This window comes from Euleptes europaea, chromosome 10 (assembly GCF_029931775.1).
Source record: "Euleptes europaea isolate rEulEur1 chromosome 10, rEulEur1.hap1, whole genome shotgun sequence".
NCBI classification, from domain to species: Eukaryota; Metazoa; Chordata; class Lepidosauria; order Squamata; family Sphaerodactylidae; genus Euleptes; species Euleptes europaea.
Genome location: NC_079321.1, coordinates 14,864,175 through 14,887,302, shown reverse-complemented (window position 1 = coordinate 14,887,302; position 23,128 = coordinate 14,864,175). Strand labels below are relative to the sequence as shown.

The 23,128-nt window shown below is 45.4% G+C and overlaps 2 protein-coding genes across 2 annotated transcripts in view; both read left to right on the top strand.

Moving 5' to 3' along the window:
* The window catches only part of ACKR3 (atypical chemokine receptor 3), a 156,467-nt gene extending 149,621 nt beyond the window's left edge, over nucleotides 1-6,846 (top strand). The window contains exon 2 of the mRNA XM_056856311.1: nucleotides 6,834-6,846. The gene's annotated coding sequence lies outside the window, so the exon portion shown is untranslated. The remainder of the gene's footprint in view (nucleotides 1-6,833) is intronic.
* Nucleotides 6,847-7,293: 447 nt separating this feature from the next.
* COPS8 (COP9 signalosome subunit 8) lies at nucleotides 7,294-21,210 on the top strand. Its single transcript, XM_056856566.1, has 8 exons — nucleotides 7,294-7,416; nucleotides 8,137-8,207; nucleotides 9,434-9,482; nucleotides 10,071-10,203; nucleotides 13,580-13,687; nucleotides 15,131-15,193; nucleotides 17,471-17,512; nucleotides 21,120-21,210. The coding sequence occupies exons 1-8, from the start codon at nucleotides 7,333-7,335 to the stop codon at nucleotides 21,197-21,199; spliced, it is 630 nt and encodes a 209-aa protein (XP_056712544.1). The 5' UTR covers nucleotides 7,294-7,332; the 3' UTR covers nucleotides 21,200-21,210.
* The last annotated feature ends 1,918 nt before the right edge of the window (nucleotides 21,211-23,128 follow it).

The following is a 23,128-nucleotide window of genomic DNA, read 5'->3' as shown; positions in this document are numbered from 1 at the left end:
GACAAACTTTAAATAACACAAATACATAAGTAATGCAAAATGGTACTCATACCTTGTTGCCCCGAGTCAAGAGAAATTAATATAAGGCATAGGGATGGATGGGTGTGGTCCAGCAACCAGGGTACCTGGGTAGAAGATATTCAGAGTAGCTTGAGAAACCTGCCCCAATACATCTTTTAGAGATATTTAGGGCCACAGATTTTACATTGGGCTTCATGATCTCAGATCCCCCTTTTCTGGAAAGGCTCCCTAGTATGCCCCTGATCCCACCCTGCTTTGACTTTGTTATTGGTGGCAAAGCGGTGCTGTTTTAACATGCTACTTACAGACTTATTTAGAAACTCTGTCGTGATCTGTCTAATGCTTGCTGGGTGTTCAGCTTTATCTGAAAAAATACTCTTAAAGCCTTTGGACATACACACACCCTTGTCTTCTAGGACAACAACCCAGGTATATTTAGACCTCTGTTAACTGGATTGACCCAAGGGTTTTCAGTGCTCTAGCTGAACTATGAATTTGGAGCCCCACTCCTTCAAAACAGAGAAATGTGAGAAGTCTACAACAAAGATATATTGTGATGATAAAATTTTAACTGTATTTGCATACACAGCCATGATCCTCAATGTGAAAAAACTCTGCTTCTAACATGGCAATGACACAGTGTTTTACTTTGGTTTGAAGAGATTAGATAGATAGACAGACAGACAGACAGATTTGGATATAGATATAAATCAGTTTGCAAGACCTGAGCAAAGCCGTTAACATAGGAAGTTTTGGAGGACATTGATTCATAGGGTCATCATGAGTCAGAAGCAACTTGATGGCATGTAACACACACATAGATATAGATATGTATGTTACAGAGAAAATACCATGATGGGTAGCTATGTTAGTCTGTCAATAGCAGTAGAAAAGAGCAAGAGTCCAGCAGCACCTTAAAGACTAACAACATTTCTGGCAGGGTATGAGCTTTCATGAGCCGCAGCTCACTTCTTCAGATACAGCTAGAATGTGACTCCATCTGTCCTTATGTAGAGAGAGGAAGTGAATTAGTCACACAATGGCAATGTAAATGTCAAAAGCAAGTAAATGACATTAGCAGGCGTGATTGAATTAGGTGTGCTACTGGATTGTTGCTCTTTCCAACTGCTGGGGAGAAAGGACTTTCACTTTCATCTAATTTGGCACCCTTTAAAGTTTGTGCTCTAGGTGACTGCCTGGTTTGGCTATACAGTCGGGCCAACCCATCCATGGCTGTTAAATAGGGTTGCCAACTGCCAAGTAGTAGCAGGAGATCTCCTGCTAATTCAACTGATCTCCAGCCGATAGAGATCAGATCACCTGGAGAAAAATGGCCACTTTGGCAATTGAACTCTATGACATTGAAGTCCCTGCCCTCCCCAAACCCCGCCCTCTTTAGGCTCTGCTTCCAAAATCTCCCGCCGGTTGAGAAGAGGGACATGGCAACTCTACTGTTAAAATTTATGTGCAGCTCTCCTTGTATATGGAAAGGTGTGGCATGTCTCATAACGCACACAGCTGCACCCCCTCATTGTGTCACAGGCACACAGTGCTCTCACAGCAAGCACACCCTTTCTTTCTCGCACGCCACACCTCTCTTCCACAACTCATGTGCATTCCCACTTCTCTCACACACCCATTTAATCATATCCCCCCACACCCCTATTGGTTTCACTGGTCCATGCCATTGTCATTTCTTTGAAATTTAACCAGACTGAAGCTCTCACAGAGGAGATCCTCATCGCAAAATTTCTCACAGACAGGACAAAGTGGCTGTTACCGCACTAGGTATTCCCAGCAATGTAATAAGAGTTTGAAAACGTTATAAAAAATACTGGCTGTTACCGCACTAGCTATTCCCAGCAATGTATTAAGTGTTTAAAAATGTTTTAAAAAATACTGTTCGCACTTTCTATGTATTCCCACCAATGTATTAAGAGTTTGAAACTGTTATAAAAAATACTGTTCGCACTTTGTTTGGCCCCTTTAGTTGTGAAGATGTCTTCCAACCATTTATAAGCCGTGGTTTCCAAAAACCCTGTTAAAGCGATGTTTTTTACAACATTTTCAAACTCTTAATACATCGCTGGGAATACAAAGTGCGGTAACCCCCACTGTTCGCACTTTCTATGTATTACCACCGATGTATTAAGAGTTTGAAACTGTTATAAAAAATACTGTTCGCACTTTGTTTGGCCCCTTCCAACCATTTTTTAGCCGTAGTATCCAAAAACCCTTTTAAAGCGATGTTTTTTATAACATTTCCAAACTCTTGATACATCGCTGGGAATACCTAGTGCGGTAACAGCCACTGTTTCGGTTTCGTGAGAAACAGAATTTTCTGGATTTATATTCTTAGAACACTGGAAGACACCTTGAACACAGAGAAGCTTCCAGAGTTCCTGAAGTCGGTTGGCCACCGTTGGCAATGCAATAGCCCCATCGCCTGGAGGGAAGGGGAAAAGCAGGAGTGAGAAAAGTTCCCAGATTCTCTTGTAGGAAACGACAAGAAATTTGTCAGGAATTCAGATTTTCTTTCAGCTGAAGGTCTATGTATATTTAGGAAGGGTGGTCTTTAGCTTTGCCAGCATGAGGCTGGCAACTTGGAGCGGGGGGGCTCACCCTCTAGGGAGGGGCTTAATGTTTATTAATAGTTCACAATCCACTACTTATTTATTTTGTTTATTTAGGGGATTAACATGCCACTTCTCCAGAGTCCTGCTCTAATAATAACATACTATAATCGTATCTACACATTGGTAATTTATACAGGGGAAATTTGCATTTGGTTTGCTGTACAGTTTTCTGCTCCAAATTCTCAAACATCATATGCATGAGGGATTCCCCCCGCCCAATTTTAGGAGTACCTTGTGTTTAATTAGGCATCCTCAGTGAATCACGGAGCTTTTGAGTCCCTCCCCCTGAAAACGCAGCCTTGTTGCACTTAACTTGGAGGGGCAGGTCAGCTTTTAAAGGGAATGTGTGTGCTTTTGCTGGGTATTCCTCCCCAACTTTCTTTTTGCCGGGAGCTGCCTTCCAACCTTTGCAGCCTTCTTCAATGTCTTCCTGCACATTTCATGAAGGTTTAACTCCCTCTTTTGTGCTTTGCTTTGAGGGAAGGGGTTGGATGGGAGGGAGAGACACGGGGGAGGGAGAAGCCAAAATGGGTGTGGGGAGAGAAACCCGAAGTTACGAGGTATGCATGGAAATAGGGGGAATTTGCATTGCTCTTGCCTCGAAGCAGTATTTAAATTTGTCCTAACGCAGGATCCTAGAACTTTGGGGGAACAATGAGGCCAGAGTGAAGTCACGTCTGAAGTTCGATAAAATCATGAATAATGCAAAAGAAGCCTCGAAGCAGTCCAGCAGGGACTGCGAAGTAAATACCCCTGCATAAATGGCCATTACGTTTTATAGTCTGTTAAGTATACATTGTGGCATGGTGCCATATTTGTTATTCCCATGCATCCACAAATTGTTGTTGGATTCGGTAGTCACTTTTTCTTTTCTACTAGCCAGCTGCCAAGACCAATCCCACCACATCATTACTTGTAACAATAATCAGATGTTATGCTAACTTTATTAATAAAAGGAAGTTTTAATCTTAAAAGAATTGAACCCACTATCTTTTATGCTTGCAATCTACAGTCTCTTCTAAAGTAAGGAACACATGAATTTTACTTATACAACTGTGATTAATTTTGTAACTTTGAATAGCTTGCTTTTTAAAAGTCTTAATTTTTCTTTTCAACAAATGAATTGTTTTTACACAAGCTCAAATACTGTACAACAAGTACATTTTTTAATGAAGGAGATTTATTTTACAAAATGCAATGCATAATTTTATAAGCCTGTATCATGTCCTTTCTCCAGCCATTTGTTTAAAATCTAAACTAAAACAGAACCAAACTCTCCAGGCTTTCCTTGTGGGGATGGTGTGTCTTTTTCAAGGGTGTAACATTGAAGGTAAAGGGTTTGAACTCTCTTAATAAAAGAAAATGTTTTCTAGACTTCTTAAACAAGGATTGGTTGATGTTATTTTTTGTAAAATAAACAAACTCTTATCAAATGACATGATAAAGTATTTCAGGAAAATATGAGATTAGGAAGGGTTTTTACAGCATCTAGTTTAATGAAAAAGCAAGATGTCCCTATTATAATTTGCAGACCGCACAAGAAGTTGTCACTGGAGCAGAACAAAGTAGGGAAGGGAGATTATTTTGAAGCGTTTAATTACAAAGGAAGTCTATACAGGTATTTATTTATATGGGCCACATAAGTTACAGGCACTATTGTATAGGGATTTCTTTGATAGCATTGATAGTTATGCAGAGTAACATGTGATATTAGGCACAGGTTTTAATGGGGTCATGAGTCCTAGATTTGAGATCTCAGTGCAAAAGCTGTTATCTCAATTTTTAGAAGTTTGGATAATGTTGAATCTATATATTAAGGACCTTGCCTTTTATTCCTCACCACACAAATTTTATTCAAATACTGTTTTTTTGTGTATCACCACCATTTATATCCAAACTACTGTTCATAACCATAAAACTGATGTTTTACACTGACCACACACCAGCTATTATCTCAGGGGGGTGTTTGTTTGTTTCACTTCAGACTTTCAATGAAGTTGGAAATTGGTGTCTTGGAAGAGAAGATACTCAGCAACTCATGGCAGCCAGAATTGAAGAGTGGTTCCCCCCGGCAATATAAAGTCACATGCAGTGATGGGCTGTGATGGGATTACAAAAGCGGAGAACACCATAAGACAATATAATATAGACAATAGATGATGGAATGAAAACTACCTATTCCCACCCTTGTACAGGAAACAGGTATTGAGGATAAATTCAGGAATGTACTGGCCAATTCAGTTAACAGGAATTAAAGGCAGAAATCAGAAGCCTCTTAATGAGCAAAGAGGAAATGAAAGGGACAATGGCAGATACAAAGAGGACTTTTGCTGAATGGGACTTACTTCTGAGTAAATATGTTGTGAGCTCTTGCCTGTGGGAATAGACAGTGTGAAACGTTTCAGTGGAACATAGCACTGAAATCAGGTGCAACCACCATTTAATTCTGCTTTAAGCGGAGTGTGAAAAAGCATTGCTCCAGCAGTGCAAAAAGGTATTAATAGAAGAAGAAGAAGACTCATTAAACTCATTATCGCAAGTCCTATCTGCTGTCAACAGGAACATCTCCCTGCCCTCCTCTAAGTGACAGCCCTGCAAATACTTAAAGAGAGCAATCATGTCCCCCCTAAGCCTCCTCTTCTCCAGACGAAACATTCCCAGCTCTCTCAGCCTCTCCTCGTAGGGCTTGGTCTCCAGGCCCCTGATCATCCTCGTCGCTCTCCTCTGCACCCGCTCGATTCTGTCCACATCCTTTTTGAAGTGAGGCCTCCAGAACTGAACACGGTATTGCAGGTGCAGCTGGCCTGACCAAGGAAGTGGACAGCAGGTGTATGACATCTTGCAATCTGGATGTTGTACCTTTGTTGATACACCTTGCATCACACTGGCTGCTCATATTTAGCTTACAGTCCACCTGTACCTGAAGATCTTGTTCACACACATTGCTACCCAGAAATGTATCCCCCATCCAGTATGAGTGCTTCTCAGTTTTGTTTCCCCAACTTACAACTGATCTCCAAACCACAGAGATCAGTTTCCCTGGAAAAAACAGCAGCTTCAGAGGGTGGATTCTATGGCATCACATCCCTGCTGAGTTCCCTCCCCAAATCCCCCAGGCTCCGCCCCCAAATCCCCAGGAATTTCCCAACTCAGAGTTCGCAACCCTATCACTGGATCCCTGTTTTTATAGGTGCAGTACACAACAACAATATGGAGAATTGGAAGGGTCGCCAGGACCCTCTTCGCCACCGGAGGAGGGGAGGAGGAGATTTTTGGGGCGGAGCCTGAGGAGGGCAGGATTTAGGGAGGGGAGGGACTTCAATGCCATAGGGTCCAATGGCCAAAGCGGCCATTTTCTCCAGGTGAACGGATCTCTATTGGTTGGAGATCAGTCGTAATAGTAGGAGATCTCCTGCTAATGCCTGGAGGTTGGCAACCCTCAGAATTGTTTTTTTATAATATTTTTTTTATTTTCTTCATTTAACATTATTAACAATATCCAGTAATAATAAAAAGAAAAAACAAGTAGTATCACTAATTTAACAATAAAATGACTTCCCCCTCTCCCTCTTCCATCTAAAAATAAATTGTATAAACCTTTGCTAACAGAACTAATCCCAATATTATTTTAATTAACCTGTTCTTATCTTATCCAACATTGTTAAATCAAAATCTAATATAAAATTAATACAAAGTATAAATAAAGGATTAGATCAAAGAGTATCCTTTAAATGGTCCCATTAAAAATTGATTTTCACAGTAGATTCTCCACACCTCCCATTCCCCCCAAAATTGTACATTATTATTCCGGTTTATCAAAGCTGTAAGCTTCGCCATCTCGGTCAGTTCCAGCATCTTTTTTATCCAGTCTTTTTTTGTCTGGCACCTTGACTGTCTTCCATTTAGCTGCATATATCAATCGTGCAGCCGTGGTGGCATAAATCAGAAAAGTTCTGTGAGTAAAAATGGTATCCGGCATCATACTTAATTGCATCATTTCAGGTGTTTTAGGGTTATTTTGTTGTAAAATCAACCTTATTTCGTTATATATCATCTCCCAAAATTTCTTAGTGCAACCCTCAGAATTGGATCCTTGATTTTCAGGACGAATTGATTGGTGATTTGATGATGAATGGGGGTGGGGGGGTAGAGGATCCGTCAAGACGGTGCTTTTACTTTCCCCCAAAGCCCTGATCGCATCCCACCTCCAGGAATGCATCCTAAAATTGTGCAGTATGGACGTAACCAGCAATAGTCTGGTGTTGTTTTGCATTTTATACATGAAGGGAGGGAGAGAGGACGAGCCAGGGGAGGAGGCATCGGGGCTGAACTTCTCAGAGGTTCAGGATACTGTCCTGGACCACACTGCAGGGCTGGGGGCAGCAAAGGGAACCTGCTGCCTCCAACGCAGTCCGCCAGCACCCCTCTGGGAGCGTCCCTCTCTATGGCCCGGCCGGGGCGACGCTGCCTCCAACGCAGTCCGCCAGCACCCCTCTGGGAGCGTCCCTCTCTATGGCCCGGCCGGGGCGACGCTGCCTCCAACGCAGTCCGTAAGCACCCCTCTGGGAGCGTCCCTCTCTATGGCCCGGCCGGGCGCCGGAAGCGCGTCACCGCGCGCGCCGCAGCCTGCGCCGGAGCCCTCCGCCCGGTCCGGGGAGGCGAGAGCGGGGCGAAGATGCCGGTGGCCGTGATGGCGGCGGGGAGCAGCGCCCTCGCACACCGGAAGCTGCTGGAGCAGTGCGAGACGCAGGAGCTGGAGGTCCCGGCAGGGGTCGAGGGGAGGGGAAGGGGGAGGCAGACGCGTGGCCGTCTCGTGTGCATGGGCCAGACCCGTGTCTCTGTCCCGCAAGGGCTGCTCTCCTTCGGGGCTCCTCTACCCAGGCCACCCTCCTGAAGTTCAGCCAGCTGGGCGAGACATAAGCCGCCCAAATGAGAGAATGGGGAGTTTGGGGGAACCAGGCTTTGCGTGCGTCGATTGGGGGGGGGTCAGTGGGGAGGGGCCGTGGCTGTGTGGCAGAACATCTGCCTGACATGCAGAAGGTCCCAGGTCCTATCCCCGCCATCTCCAGTTAAAGGGACTAGGCAGGTAGGTGATGTGAGAGACCCCTGCCTGAGACCCTGGAGAGCCCCTGCCGGTCTGAGTAGACAATACTGACTTTGCTGGACCCAGGCTCTGATGCAGTATAAGGCAGCTTCTTACGGGAAGGGGTCTTGGCTCAGTGGTAGAGCATCTGCTTGGCATGCAGAAGGTCCCAGGTTCAGTCCTTGGCATCTCCAGTTAAAGGGACTAGGCAAGTAGGTGATGTGAAAGACCTCTGAGACCCTGGAGACCTGCTGCGGGTCTAAGTAGACAATACTGACTTTGATGGACCAAGGGTCTGATTCAGCGTAAGGCAGCTTTATGTGTTCATGTATGTGATTCTTGGTTCTGTATGGAATCAGAATATAAACAAACCCCCTTGATTTCATCCCACCCCAGGCTCCAGGAGGGATAGCAACGCCACCCGTCTATGCCCAGCTCCTGGCATTGTACCTTTTACATAATGACATGTAAGTAAGGGTTCCTTTTGATATGCCTGTAAATAAGGAAACATGCTTGCTAGCTCTTTTTTTTTTTTAGTATCATCCCATCACAAATGGTGGTGACTCAAGTAATGTGTGTGAAATCGGAAGATTCTACAGATGCGTAAAGGCTGCCTGGGTGACGTGCTGGACAGTAGCGGGTTGAACAAAATGAATCTTGTACTTTAAAGGGTTTAACCATCGAGTTGGTACACACCACCTCTACAGTTAAACACTTAGAGCACCAATCCTTTAGCTTTAAACTACTACCGTCCACCAAGACTGCAACATTATCATCGAATGCCTCTCCATGAAAAGTGAGGACATTGAAACAGCAACTCCAGACAAGACACCTTTATGGTGTATATTTATGCATATGCTAAACAGATATCAGCCATACATTCAGCGAGACAACTACTTAATGTTAGTTTGACTCCTGGTTGCTGTGCCTCCTGGGGGATAGTTTGAGCATCAGGAATTGTATCCTCAGGACATGTGGGAAGATAACTGTTTTTCTGTCAGAAGCCAGTGCAAGTGGGGAAGGGGTTGTATAAAATGTCCCCCTTTGCTTCCCAAAGTTCTGAAGCCCTCCCCTCCCAACTTTTGTTGATGGGGCAGTATGACATTGTCTGTTACAGCTGCTCTGTCTTCAGCCATCCTCTATGGGAGCTTTAAGTTCTAGCCAACTGGACAACTTTTCCCTCCCTCATAAAACCTGGATTACATGCTGTTTAGATACCTGAACAAGTGAACATTCTGTGCTGTCATTCCTTCTTAGCTAATCTGTACCGGGGGTGGGGGTTCCACCACCACCTGTAATACACATAGATTTCTTGAAGGGCTTGGCACAGTTCACTGGCTGAGAATTTGCGTTAGGAACACAGAGGAAGTCTGCCAAATAATTGTATTGGATTATGAAAGCGACAATATTTAGAAATCTATGTTAATTTACTGTGACTTTATATTGTTTCTGCCTCATACTGGATAACAAATACTGATTTTCTTATGAAAATCTTTATGGTAGAAAGCTTTCCTGATTCTGTTGCTGAACTATCTGCTGTTCATATAAAAGTATTGCTCTTCTGTAAGGATGAGTTTTCCTCTTTAACCAGATGTTCTCTCTCTCTCTTTCTACCCTGATAGGCTTCCAGTAGTAAGTGTTTGGTTCAGTCATTTCTCAAAATGTTTCAAATTGATATTTTCTTTTTTATTAGGAATAATGCACGATACCTCTGGAAAAGAATCCCTGCTGCTATTAAGTCTGTAAGTACAGTGTAAAAATGGGGGTGGGGGGGAAGACGCCATCCTTATCCAGAGTTGCTACCTAAACTCTTCCTCCTCTTTAAAAGCATTAGCTGGTGTCTAAACAGAAGTTTCCTTGCTGCTAAGGTTACTTAGGATACAATACTGGTTTGGACCTCCCTGAAATTCATTGCCACCAGAAGGATTTCTGTTAGGTGAACTTTTAGTTAAATGAACTTTTTCCCGAGAACTTGGAAATTACTGGTGCTTCATGATTTCTGAAAGAGCATATAGATGATTAAGCCTTGGATTAGGGAAGGGGACAGCTGAAGGGGCAACTTCGAGGTAATTTTATGTTTGCGGAATGCAGGGTTCATTTACTAGCGCTCAGGTTTTCTCCTCAATGCTCCTCCTATTTATAGGAGACTTGTAGTATTTCCAAAAATTGTCCCTTTTGAATTGGTTTGTAAGGATTAGGATGTGTTGTTTCCTTTTCGATCCTATTTTACACTTTTGTATCTCATCTTTCTGATTTTCCACAAAGGAGTACATAGCTCTGCTGTGATTTTTTCCCCTTCTCCCCCCCCCCTTCTTTTTCCCCCTTTGTAGGCAAATCCGGAACTTGGCGCAATTTGGTCTGTAGGGCAGAGGATCTGGCAGAGAGACTTCCCTGGGATTTATACAACAATTGGTGCACATCAGTGGTCTGAGACGATTCAGCCAATCATGGAGGCATTGAGAGGTACCGCTGTCTTCCCAGAGCTCCGGTCACATTCTTTTCTGTGGCAACAAATGGGGAGGGGGTTTGCTGACCACCACACTCAAGTACAACAACATTGTTGAGGTGAAGTTGCTTTGATGTCGTAGAGAGATGTTCCAGGCAGAATATTTATATAAGTGTGTAATGTTTGTGTAATGGTCTTTGGCAACGTGCAATAAACATTTACTGCTCCTCTTCTTACCTGTTAATGTTACTTTGAGCTCATTTTCCTAGTCATCGTGCATAGAGTTGGATAAGAGTCAGTAGATGATCTGGCAGCATTTCATGGTGGGGTAGGAAGAAAGTAGACTCCTTTGAAATATGGTGTTGGAGGAGAGTGTTACGGATACCGTGGACTGTCAGAAAAACAAATCAGTAGGTTCTAGATCAAATCAAGCCTGAACTGACTGTCACGGTCTCTGACATAATTATGGTATTTTGTCACATTATGAGAAGACAAGAGTCACTGGAAAAGACAGTCATGCTAGGAAAACTGAGGGCAGCAGGAAGAAGACCCAACAAGAGATGGATTGATTCTATAAAGGAAGCCACGGCCCTCAGTTTGCAAGATCTGAGCAAGGCTGTCAAAGATAGGACATTTTGGAGGACATTGATTCATAGGGTCGCCATGAGTCGGAAGCAACTTGATGGCACTTAACACACACAGAGACACTGTTTGGGGGTGGTACATTTCAAGGCCGGCTGTGATGGAGGGGTCTGGTGAGCGCTGCATCCGAGGTAGTGGGCAGGGGGAGGAAGGGCAGTTGTCGAGGCTGCGGTTTTGCCATAACTGTTTGGTGCGTCTGTCTTTGCCTGGCAAACTGGCACCCATGTTGCATCACAGCCTTATAGACGGGCAGCACTCTGGGTTGCAGATGGTCTGTCCGGCAGCACTGAATTAGATTTATTTATTTATTAAAATATTTATATTCTGCTTTTGCTTGTGGCTCAAGGCAGCGTACAAATCACAATGTAAAACAAAATACAATAATACCCCAAATAACCCCCCACCCAAAACATGCCTACTTCCTGACCTGGGTGGCCCAGGCTAGCCTGATCTCATCGGATCTCAAAAGCTAAGCAGGGTCAGCCCTGGTTAATATTTGGATGGGAGACCACCGAGGAAAACCAGGGTTGCTTTGCAGAGGAAGGCAATGGCGAACCACCTCTGTTAGTCTCTTGCCTTCAAAACCCATGAGGTCGTCATGAGTTAGCTGCAACTTGATGGCAAAAAAGCAACAACATTCCTGTGTGTGTGTGTTAAGTGCCGTCAAGTCGCTTCTGACTCATGGTGACCCTATGAATGAAAGTCCTCCAAAATGTCCTGTCTTTGACAGCCTTGCTCAGATCTTGCAAATTGAAGGCTGTGGCTTCCTTTATTGAGTCAATCCATCTCTTGTTGGGTCTTCCTCTTTTCCTGCTGCCCTCAACTTTTCCTAGCATGACTGTCTTTTCCAGTGACTCTTGTCATCTCATGATGTGACCAAACAACATTCCTGCACCCTATAAAAAGCCCTAGCAAGTAGAGTAGACTTGCAGCACTTCCTAAACACCCCTAGAGGCAGTTCCTAAACACCTCTTATCACCTCGGGAGCCTATTCCTTAGGGTGGGAGCTACGCTGGAAGAAGCATGTGCGCTTGTTGATGCTGGGTGGGCTGCCCTATTTGAGGGAACAGCCAGTAGGTGGCAGCCTGAGGACTGTAGTTGGCACACTGGGGCATGTGGAAGGTAGGTGGGGAGGAGAGAGTTCAGAGAGATCTCTAAGTAGCCCAATGTGACCCAGCAGGCTTCATGTGCAGAAGTGGAGAATCAAACCCGGTTCTCCAGATTAGAGACCACTGCTCTTAACCACTACACCATACTGGAGCTATAGGCCTCAGGCTGTGAAGCTTTAAAGGCCGTAACAAGCGCACTGTATTGAGCTCAGAAGCAAACTGGCAGCCAGCGTAGCTGTTTTAATACAGGCAAGATAGGTTCCTATTGGCTAGCCCATGACCACACCTTGTCTGTGGTATTCTGGACCTGCTCCAGTTTCTTTATTGTCTTCAAGGGCAGCCCAATGTAGAAAGCATTACAATAATCCAGCCACAAGGCTACCAAAATATGTTGGCCTGAGTCTTAAGAAATGAGAGGATTGGTGAACCAAACACGTCTGATAGAAAGCTATCTTGGCCACTCCACCAACCAGCTTTTCAAATAGCCAGGCTGGGGCCCTAAGCACCCCCATTCTCTTAACCTGCTCTGCAAAAGCCAACTTGTTCAGTTTTAGCCACGTGACCTCAGACTTAAAGCATTGGTTCTGAGCAAAGATGGATGCACCTGGAGGCTTAGATAACGAAATTCAGAGCTAAGTGTCACTACACATCAATGATATCCAACCCTAAAGCTCCAGGCAATTCTCATTCAGTGGCCTGATAAATAGTGAAGGGCCAGGGTGACAGAATGGACCCCTGAGGAGTGCCACAGGATGCAGCCCACCACGCTGATTCCGCTCTTCTGATGGAAACTCTTTGTGTCCAGTCAGACAAGAAAGAACAATAAAAGTCTTCTAGCCAGTCTCATCAGTCCCTCTGACTTATATCTCTGCTTCCACCACTGCCCTCCCCCATACTTGGCATGTGAAAGTCATTTACTGTTTTGTTTCTCCACCAATTGGTTTCTGTCACTGTCTGCTACTTGATCTTGGGAAAATGTTATTTCAGGATAATACTTTTGTGCTTGTCATTTGGATTCTTGGATGCACTGTCTTTGTATTACAATATCAAACAACATCGCTACTATAGAAATACAGAACATAGAAACATTGCGCTTGAAGGGACCTCAATGGTCATCTAGTCCAACCCGCTGTACAACACAAGAAATTCACAACAACTCCCCCCCCCCCACTTCCCCAGTGACCCCTGCTTTTTGCCCGGAGGATGGCAAAAAAACCTCCAGGAGCCCCAGCCAATCTGGCCTGGAATTGAATTCCTTCCTCACCCCAAAGTGGCGATTGGCATTACCCTGGTTGTGTAAGAAGGCCACAAGAGCCGAGCACTGACTCATCCCTCCCTGCCCTCCCTGTGACAACCTGCCTAATAATGAAACCATTTCTGCACGCCTTTCACATCAAGGGCTTTAGCCCTTTCTGATGGTGGGAGAACCCGGCAGGGTCCTGTGCTGAGAAAGATGGTTGAGAGGTTTGGGGATGTAGACCCCTAAACCAGCATGCTTTCTGACATGCTCTTTTGTGGCATAGCGGGGCAAGGCCCTGTGTTTGTCACATGCTTCTAAGCTTCTGAGGATTTGACTCCTGCCGCGTGTCAACACATCGTTATCTTATGTGCCCTTTGCTCCTTTTTTTTCATAATTCACCAGACGCAACCAGGCGGCGAGCATTCGGACTGGTCTCTCAGGCCTACACTTCCATAAGCGCAGATGACTTCGCAGCCTTTGTCGGGCTTCCTGTGGAAGAAGCTGTGAAAGGTACTGTGAACGATGCTCAAAAGGGAGGCTGGTGGAGTCTTGTTTGACCTAGTGCCCCGTTAGAGACACCGGGTAGCTCAGATTTTCCAGTTGTCATGAGATGCCCTTCCCGGTAGGACCCATGACATCTTTGGCGGCTGCGATCCAAGAGTCCCTCCCCTCCCCTCCCCTTCAGCTTCATGTCCGTGGTTTTGCAGATGTGGCTGGAAATGATCCTGGCCAAGTAGTAGAATTGCAGCAGCCTGAATTTTGCCAACAGCATTCAGTAGCCAGATTGGTTTTGAGTGTATCTCAGTAGAATGGTTGTTTGGGCTGTGCGGTGGACTGGCACTTCATGTGCTAGTAGAAGCGTAAAACAAAGTCCGATCCATTCTTTGTGCACAGTTCTAATTTGTGCTTCCCAAGTATTTTATCCGGGTATATGAGTACACATGCCTGTGTGCCTCTATCATTATTTTCTTATTTTTATGTCGCTTTCTTTGGGGGTGTTCTTATGCCCTCAGAGGAATTCAGATTTTGGGAGGAGTTTTTTCACTTCACAGGTTCAGAACCTAGTACAGGTAGAGTATCCCTTATCCGGACATCCCATATCCAGACTGATCCGAAAGACCCTTCGAGCTGGCATGCAGGCAGATCTGTGCCACCTGCTTTTTAATGTTTCCTCTCACCTAATACAAAATAAATAAAATAACAGTGTACCCTGCACTGTAGGTGGAGACTGAAAGCCTGCCGTTGTTATTTTGTTGTTGTTCTTGTTTAACAGCTGATACAGATATTCTGGTGAGATAGCTACACCTTTGCTGTCTGATGGTTCAGTGTACACAAAATTATTAAAATTTTTGTTTAAAGTTACATTCAGGCAATGTGTGTAAAGTGTATATAAAACATAAATGAATTTGGGGCCCATCTCCTAGATATCTCGTTATGTATGTGCAAAAAATCCAAAATTTTCAAATATACAGAAAAGATCCAAAATACAGACCACTTCCGGTCCCAAGCAGTCCGGATAAGGGATACTCAACCTGTAATCTGTCTTTGGGCCTTTATACCAAATGCTCAAAGGGCTTAGAAAGAAAAATTTCAGACCGACATTTAATGTTATCTTGTCTGATTAAAAGCATTTAAATGAAAGCCTAAAGAATTGAAGCTTTTCCTTATCTGAAGTTCTGCATGGCACATTGTGTGGAGGGGCTGTGGCTCAGTTTGTAGAGCATCTGCTCGGCATGCAGAAGGTCCCAGGTTCAATCCCCAGCATCTCCAGTTAAAAGGGACTAGACAAGTAGGTGATGTGAAAGACCTCTGCCTGAGACCCTGGAGAGCCACTGCCGGTCCGAGTAGGCAATACTGATTTTGATGGACCAAGGGTCTGATTCAGTATAATGCAGCTTCATGTGTTCATGTGTTTTATTCTCTTTCCTAATCAGCCCTATTATATTGTTTTAGGCGTTCTTGAACAGGGATGGCAAGCGGACTCCTCGACTCGCATGGTTATGCCTAAGAAGCCAGGTAGGGAGTGCTCTTGCTTTTCTTCTGGTGGGCTTTGGAGACTTCTTGTTGTGTCTCCCCTCTCTCTAGTGTTTGCTTCATTCCAGCTTTGAAAAACGGTAGGGGGAGCTCATAAAGCAAGAATGTCGGAGTCATGGGCCGGTGCTTCTCCATTGTGGGCACAGGCAGCTTTAATTAAGCTGGCCGTTGAGAATGCGAGCTTTTAGGCGAAAAGTAAACAGGATGTGCTTTAACCTCTCCCTTCTTGGCAGCGAAGGCTCCTCCGAACATGTTTTTCGGTGACCTTAAACGGCATGCCTGAATTGAATAAAGTGTACTCAGAACCTATTGTGGTTGCTGTTTTGAGATGCCCCCGGACTGGAGCTAGGTTCAGTGATTTTTTTGCAGCCGTCAAAATTAGCATTCCCCCTCTCCTGGGGTTCAGAACTGACCGTGGCTTGGCTGCATGCTACAACCCATGTGCCGCCAGACCAACTCAAATGCCCTGGGAAAGGTGGGGGTGTCTTCTTCCAGCCAACTCTGACGTTTGGGTGGCAATTTATTCTTTGGCACAGAGGGGTAATCCTAGACGAGACGTTGTTCTTGTACAGCGTGCTGCTGTTTCTGCATTTTCCTTTGGTCTCAGCTACTTTTATCATCAGCAGGGTTTTCTTTTGGTGAACCTCGTGCTGGAACAAAGGAACCTGTAACCGTTTGGTGTGGTGTTAAAAGCACGGCAGTTCTACGGTAGAAATTACAGTTTGGTGTCCTGAAAAGATTGCATTAAAGGAGGCAGAGGGCAAAATGCTTTGGGTGTGTGCGCAAGTCTGTACTCCTTAACATAGCTCTTGATCGAAAGGAATGCCAGTTTTGGTGTTCATTTCTGCTTTCAAAATTATTATAAAAAGAGTGGCAAATGTCTGCTTTTGATGTGCACCTTAAAAGAGGCCGAGGCGCACAGTGAATGAGCCCTAACAGCTGGGAACCACAGAACAAATATCTTCCGTTTCTTAGGCTCTGGTGCTGTATAGTGCTAAATTAATACTTCAAACACGTGGGTGAGACGGCGCCGGAGATTTTTCTCATCTTTCCAGAATTCCTCCCTTTGATTTGACTCTCCTGCCATCAGGGCGGTTGTGACGATTGCCGTCCTTGAGTTCGGGCACAGGAATACTTTTGTGATTAAGGCAACATTTGAAATTTACTCTCTGAATATAGAATTGGCAGTGCAAAAGGAAGCAAAAATCTGGGGGTGCCCGTAAGCACTCGTTGACGGCGAGGATTGTTGCTTACATCTAGAAACTGAATGACAATAATGGGGAGAGTCAGGTAGCAAATGTGCAGAACTGACACGTGTATTAGCTGGTACCCAGCCTCTGATATGAACTTGTTTCCAACACTCACAGTAGCGTATTCAAAAATTTATTAGTATATACATAAACATTCTTGGTAGAAAGAATGTTCTGAAGAAGTTAACCTCCATGAAACAAGCGCAACCTAGGAGGTTGTTAACTGAAACACTAACAGTGTGTTCCTGAGATGCGGCGTGCATGGACAGCAGGGAGGAGGTGCTGCTGTGTGCATGAACACAGCAGCACCTTATGTTCTTATGGACGGTGGGGAGGAGGTGCTTCTGCCATTCCCTGCATGCCGAAAAACAAAACAAAAAGCCTTTTAGAGGCTTTTTTTGAGTGAAACGGGGCCTTTTCACCCCATAGAGAAAAGCTCGCTCTTCTTGCCACTGGCATACCCACCAGCTCCTCCCCCTGGGAACACTGTTGGAATGTTCTGGGGCGGCACTGCCCCAGCGGCACCCAGCAACCAAGCCTCCACACTGACCCTTGGGCTACTACGCCGTCATAAGTAGCCCGGGTGCCAGCGCAGGGGGCCCGAACGCTGGTACAGCACCTTCCTGGCCTCCTAAGGGGTTTTGCCATCGAGGCTCAGGAAAGCGCTGGAAGTTAAGCTGCTATACGAAGGAGGCAATTTGCTGCTTGTGATACATGGAGAAGTGTTTCATGAAAGAGAAAAAAGCAGTAGAGTTTCCATTTATTTTGTATTAGAAGGTGTTTATTTGTAAGAATTGTATTACAAATGTAAAATATACCATTAATTTGCAACCAGTATTAAATGTATATGTATGTATATACTAATACATTGTTGAATACACTATTGTGAGTGTTGGAAACAATTTCACATCGGAGGTTGGGTACCAGTCGATACGCTGACATCTAGAAACCGTGCAATGGGGTATACTTGAACAGGTCACCAACGGCTTTTTGTGTGTGTGGTTTTCAGGTCCTCAAGAGCCTGCGTTTAACAGATTTCACCCATTATCAGGTATGTTTTTTTTTCCGTTTGTGTGTATTCTGGGCCCAAAACCAGATCAGTTTGAGAGAAAAGCTGAGGTTTATAAACAGAAATTGATTCACGCAAAAGAAAACATGGAACTTGTAAGCTTAAACGCCTGACTTAAATGTATAAGGCCGCAAACAGCTTGCCTTGTTGGGTCCCAAACGTAGTGGCTGGGCTATTGATCGAGGCTTGTCAAAGTGATCGCAGCATTCCAATATAAAGTTCCAGTCTAATTAGAGGTACTGAATGTAAAGTTATCTAAAGGGCCAGCTTCTCCCACATGACCCTGTCTGTGAATGTTGCTCTTCTGAGGCTCTGCTCCTAGGGCAAGAAGTCTATTTTGCCAGGGCACTTTTTCCAGCTTTCCAATTGTACTTGTCCATCAAATCTGACCTCTTTAAACAGAGAACTGCTTCCTCCAACGTCTAGGAGCTAAGGATACAATTTGCCCGTAAACTGTTTTAGAACATGAAACGCTCCATTTTCATAATGTATTCATAGACAAACTACATTTTAGAAAAAAACCACTTCTTAATATGGAAATCAAGAAACTGATTTAAAATTTGCAGTCTGAACCAGAAGAGATGCATCTGCTAGTTATATCTAGGGTTGCCAACCGCCAGGTACTAGCTGGAGAGGCCCTGTGAGTGGCTACTGAAGGGAAGGCCTTTATTCTGGCATCCCAACTCTGGAGCGCCTTCCTCGGGGGAAATTTGCCTGGTGCTATCGCTGTGACGCTGCGCACGGCAGGCAAAAGCCTGTCCTTTTCACAAACGTTTCTTAATATTAAGGGACACTGTTTTACAATAGCTGGCTGCTTTTGAATGTGTGTTGGCTTTCTGATACAGTGAGGGAAAAAAGTATTTGATCCCCTGCTAAATTTGCCCGTTTGCCCTCTGACGAAGAAATGACCAGTCCATAATTTTAATGGTAGGTTTATTGTAGCTGTGAGAGACAGAATAACAACAGGAAAAACCCCAGAAACCCAAAAGACAAAAGTCAGAGATTGATGTGCATTATAATGAGTGAAATAAGTATTTGATCCCCTATCAACCAGCCATATTAGGGTTAGGGTTCTGCTGTCGATAGAAGCAATCAGTCCATCAGATTCCAAACTAGCCACCTTGACCAAGACCAAAGAGCTGTCCAAGGATGTCAGGGTCAAGATTGTAGACCTGCACAAGGCTGGACTGGGCTACAAGACTATTGCCAAGCAGCTTGGTGAGAAGGTGACAACCCTAACCCTAACTGTCAACCTCCCTCTGTCTGAGGTTCCATGCAAGATCTCATCTCGTGGAGTTGCAATGATCATGAGAACGGTGATGAAGCAGCCCAGAACTACCCGGGGGGAACTTGTCAATGATCTCAGGGCAGCTGGGACCATAGTCACCATGAAAACAGTTGGTAACACACTACACCGTGAAGGACTGAGATCTTGCAGAGCCCGCAAGGTCCCCTTGCTCAAGACAGCACATGTACAGGCCCATCTGCAGTTTGCCAATGCACATCTGAATGACCCAGAGGAGAACTGGGTGAAAGTGTTGTGGTCAGATGAGACCAAAATCGAGCTCTTTGGCATCAACTCAACTCGCCGTGTTTGGAGGAGGAGGAATGCTGCCTACGACCCCAAGAACACCATCCCCACCGTCAAACATGGAGGGGGACATATTATGCTTTGGGGGTGTTTTTCTGCTAAGGAGACAGGACACCTTCACCGCATCGAAGGGACAATGGACGGGACAATGTATCGTCAAATCTTGGGTGAGCACCTCCTTCCCTCAGCCAGGGCATTGAAAATGGGTCGAGGATGGGTATTCCAGCATGACAATGGCCCAAAACACGTGGCCAAGGCAACAAAGGAGTGGCTCAAGAAGAAGCACATTAAGGTCCTGGAGTGGCCTAGCCAGTCTTCAGACCTTAATCCCATCGAAAATCTGTGGAGGGAGCTGAAGGTTCGAGTAGCTACACATCAGCCTCGAAATCTTACTGACTTGGAGAGGATCTGCAAAGAGGAGTGGGACAAAATACCTCCTGAGATGTGTGCAAACCTGGTGGCCACCTACAAGAAACGTCTGACCTCTGTAATTGCCAACAAGGGTTTTGCCACCAAGTACTAAGTCATCTTTTGCAAAGGGATCAAATACTTATTTCACTCATTATAACGCACATCAATCTCTGACTTTTGTCTTCTGGGTTTCTGGGGTTTTTCCTGTTGTTATTCTGTCTCTCACAGCTACAATAAACCTACCATTAAAATTATGGACTGGTCATTTCTTCGTCAGAGGGCAAACGGGCAAATTAAGCAGGGGATCAAATACTTTTTTCCCTCACTGTAAATCCACCCTGATAGTTAAATGGAGCTTGCATGGTTAGGAGTAGTGTATCTGAATGCTAAGATGATTCAGAGCAGCTTTGGTACGTGAGTCAACATTTTGTCCCCCTTAACTTTCCTCTTAAGCAGGTTTTTTAAACAGTGACTTGACTTTTCAGAAAATCAAAGGAAGTCTGGGAATTGTGGACTTGGCCCTCTTAGAGCTGTTTGTTAGTTATGCCAGTAGGAATAGGGGAGGGACGGCTTCCCAAATGTTTAGCAGCGTCTCGCATGCTTCCTTTTTTTTTAGCAGCCAAATTCTGAAAAAGCCAGCCTTCTTAAGTGTGGAGGTGGCTGTGTTAGAATCCACTTTAAACACAGGCTTCCTTCAAGACATCAGAAATCGCTCAGATGCAGAAAGGGATATAAGGACTGGAAGTGCTGTCCATTGCCCGTGTATATGGGGGGGGGGGCACGTCCCCTCCTCAAGACTCCATGGAATCCTCTTCCAGCCTTCCTTTCCCAAGCCAGCCCTCAGCCTGGGTGCACAGTAGCACAGCCAACCCTTGCCTTCCGACGGAGGCCCTGTTTCACACCTTTCCTAGGCAGATCCAGCCAGATGTGTTCTCAGACTTCAGAATTGAAAGGATGTATATCTCCATTTAGAACTGTGTTGTACGTAAGGGTTCGTAGAGATAATAATATCAATACAAATTCTAGGACAGAGTATATATCTCTATACACCAGCTAAAGCAGGGGTGTCAGACATATGACCCGTGGGCCGGATCTGGCCCCTTGAGAGCTCTTATCCGGCCCGAGAGGCAGCCACCCCCCGACACACACTCTCAATCTGGGCCGGCGAGGCATGGCCCGGTCCAATCAAGTGACATATCATATCCAGCCCTCGTAACAAATGAGTTCAACACTCCTGAGCTAAAGGGTTGATAGATTCAGACCCTGAGCAAGCGCAGACACTTTTTTTTGCAAATGAAAAATTTACTAATTTTCTGAGCTTTGCAAAGCTGGCTGGCGTGCTAGATAAGTGGCTTGAAATAGCATGTGTTTTAGGAACATCCACTGATGGCATTTGATGACCTAATGGGTTGGAAAGCGGCGTCCAATAATAACACATGGATTGGACCACCCAAAATGCAGCCTCTGCGTGTGCTTTTTTTTTTTTTTAAACGATGAGAGAGTTAAGTGCTGCTTGGATTCTCTCTCCCACCCACCCTGGTTTGGAGTCTGCCTGATTCTCTCCCATGTTTTGTGCCTTCTTTCCAGAGCCTGCCCTGGTGCCGCCCATCCCTAACGAACAGCAGTTGGCCCGGTTAACCGACTACGTGGCTTTCCTCGAAAACTGATAATTTCCAGTCGTCCCGCCATGCATTAAAGTTTCGTTTACGCTGTCTTAGGTGTCTTCTTTTCTTCAAAAAGTACAGTGGTCAAAGCTTGTTGGTTTTTAGGAGATCTTGTGTTTGTTAATTGATGTGCCAAACCAGACGTTTGTGTACTGTAGCAACAGCGGTGCGTTGTGCGTGGCGCTCACTGCCAAATGGCTCCTGTTTGGGGCAACCGAGAATGACTGCGTTTACTAGGACAGTGGTCGGCAAACTCATTAGTCAAAAGAGCCAAATATCAACAGTACAATGATTGAGATTTCTTTTGAGAGCCAGGTACCTGCCCCCTCACAACACCGCTTCCCTCTGTCCGCGTTCCTGAGCGCCCCAGTCCAGGCGACGGAGGCTCCCTCAGCCTTCTGTAGCAGCCTCGGCTAAGGGGATCCTGGGGGGATTTCCATGCCCCTCCCCGCCCAGCAACTATCTGTTGCTGCTCCGGCCCCACTCGCCAGAAAGGCTCTTCCGCCCAGGCAGGCTTCGGGCGGATATTCCTCCTGGGGATCCTGGGGGATTTCCGTGCCCCTCCCCGCCCAGCAACTATCTGTTGCTGCTCCAGCCCCGCTCGCCAGAAAGGCTCTTTTGCCGCAGGCTTCGGGCGGATATTCCTCCTCGCCAGGATCGTCCGATGGATGCTTCGAAAACAATGAGCGCGACAGGCATCTTGGTCATTTGTGGCAGAGCCCCACTCAAGGGGCCAAAGAGCCGCACGCGGCTCGGGAGCCGCGCTTTGCAGACCACTGTACTAGGACATCAATCACATTGCTTCATTGAGAGGGTATTGCCAAGGAAGCTTCACTAGTATTGCAGTTTAATGGGCAGCAGGAAAAATTTAGGAGGAGGGCAGCTGGTAGAGTCCCTGATCTGGATGGCCTAGGATAGCCCGATCTGAAGCTAAGCAGGGTCAGCTTTGGTTAGCAGAAGAAGATTTAAATATCATAGAATCATAAAGTTGGAAGTGACCACCAGGGTCATCTAGTCCAACCCCCTGCACAATGCAGGAAATTAACAACTACCTCCCCTCACATCCCCAGTGACCCCAACCCTCCCCCCGCCATGCAGAATCCCACAATCAAAGCACTCCCGACAGATGGCCATCTAGCCTCTGCTTAAAGACCTCCAAAGAGGTCTTTATTAATATCTATTAAAAACAGTCTTTATTAATATCTTTATTAAAAACAGTCATAGACCAGCTCAGCTCTTCACAATTTACCATTAAAACCCTTAGTGTTATGCTCTACCCACAGGTTAATACAAATAGTAAAAAAAGTTGTTTGGACTCTTTGCAAACTGTATAAACTACCCATTAAAATTACTGACACACCGGTGTTCTCAGCAGCGTCTGGCGGATTCTACAGGCCGCTGCACAAAACTTAGCCGTTCCTACTGTAACCTAGTAGAAGAAGAAGATTTGGTTTTTATACCCTGATTTTCTCTACCTTGAGTCTCAAAGCGGCTTACAATCACCTTCCCTTCCCCCCTCACAACAGGCGCCTTGTGAGGTAGGTGGGGCTGTGTGAGTCCTGAGAGAACTGACTGTCCCGAGGTCACCCATCAGGCTTCATGTGTAGGAGCGGGGAAATCAACCTGGTTCACCAGATTAGAGTCCGCCGCTCATGTGGAGGAGTGGGGAATCAAACCCGGTTCTCCAGATCAGAGTCCTTCTCTCTTAATTATTACACCATGCTGATGGGAGACCATTAAGGAAGTCCAGGGTTGCTACGTGGAGGCAGGAAATGGCAAACCACACCTGAATGCCTCTTACCTTGAAAACCTATGGGGTTGCCATCAATTGGCTGTCGTTTGCCATCACTTTCTGTCACCAGCTGGTAGGGTGCAGGAAGTGTCAGTTCCTTGAGGAGGGATTTTTAAACTACAGAGGGGATTGGGTTTCAC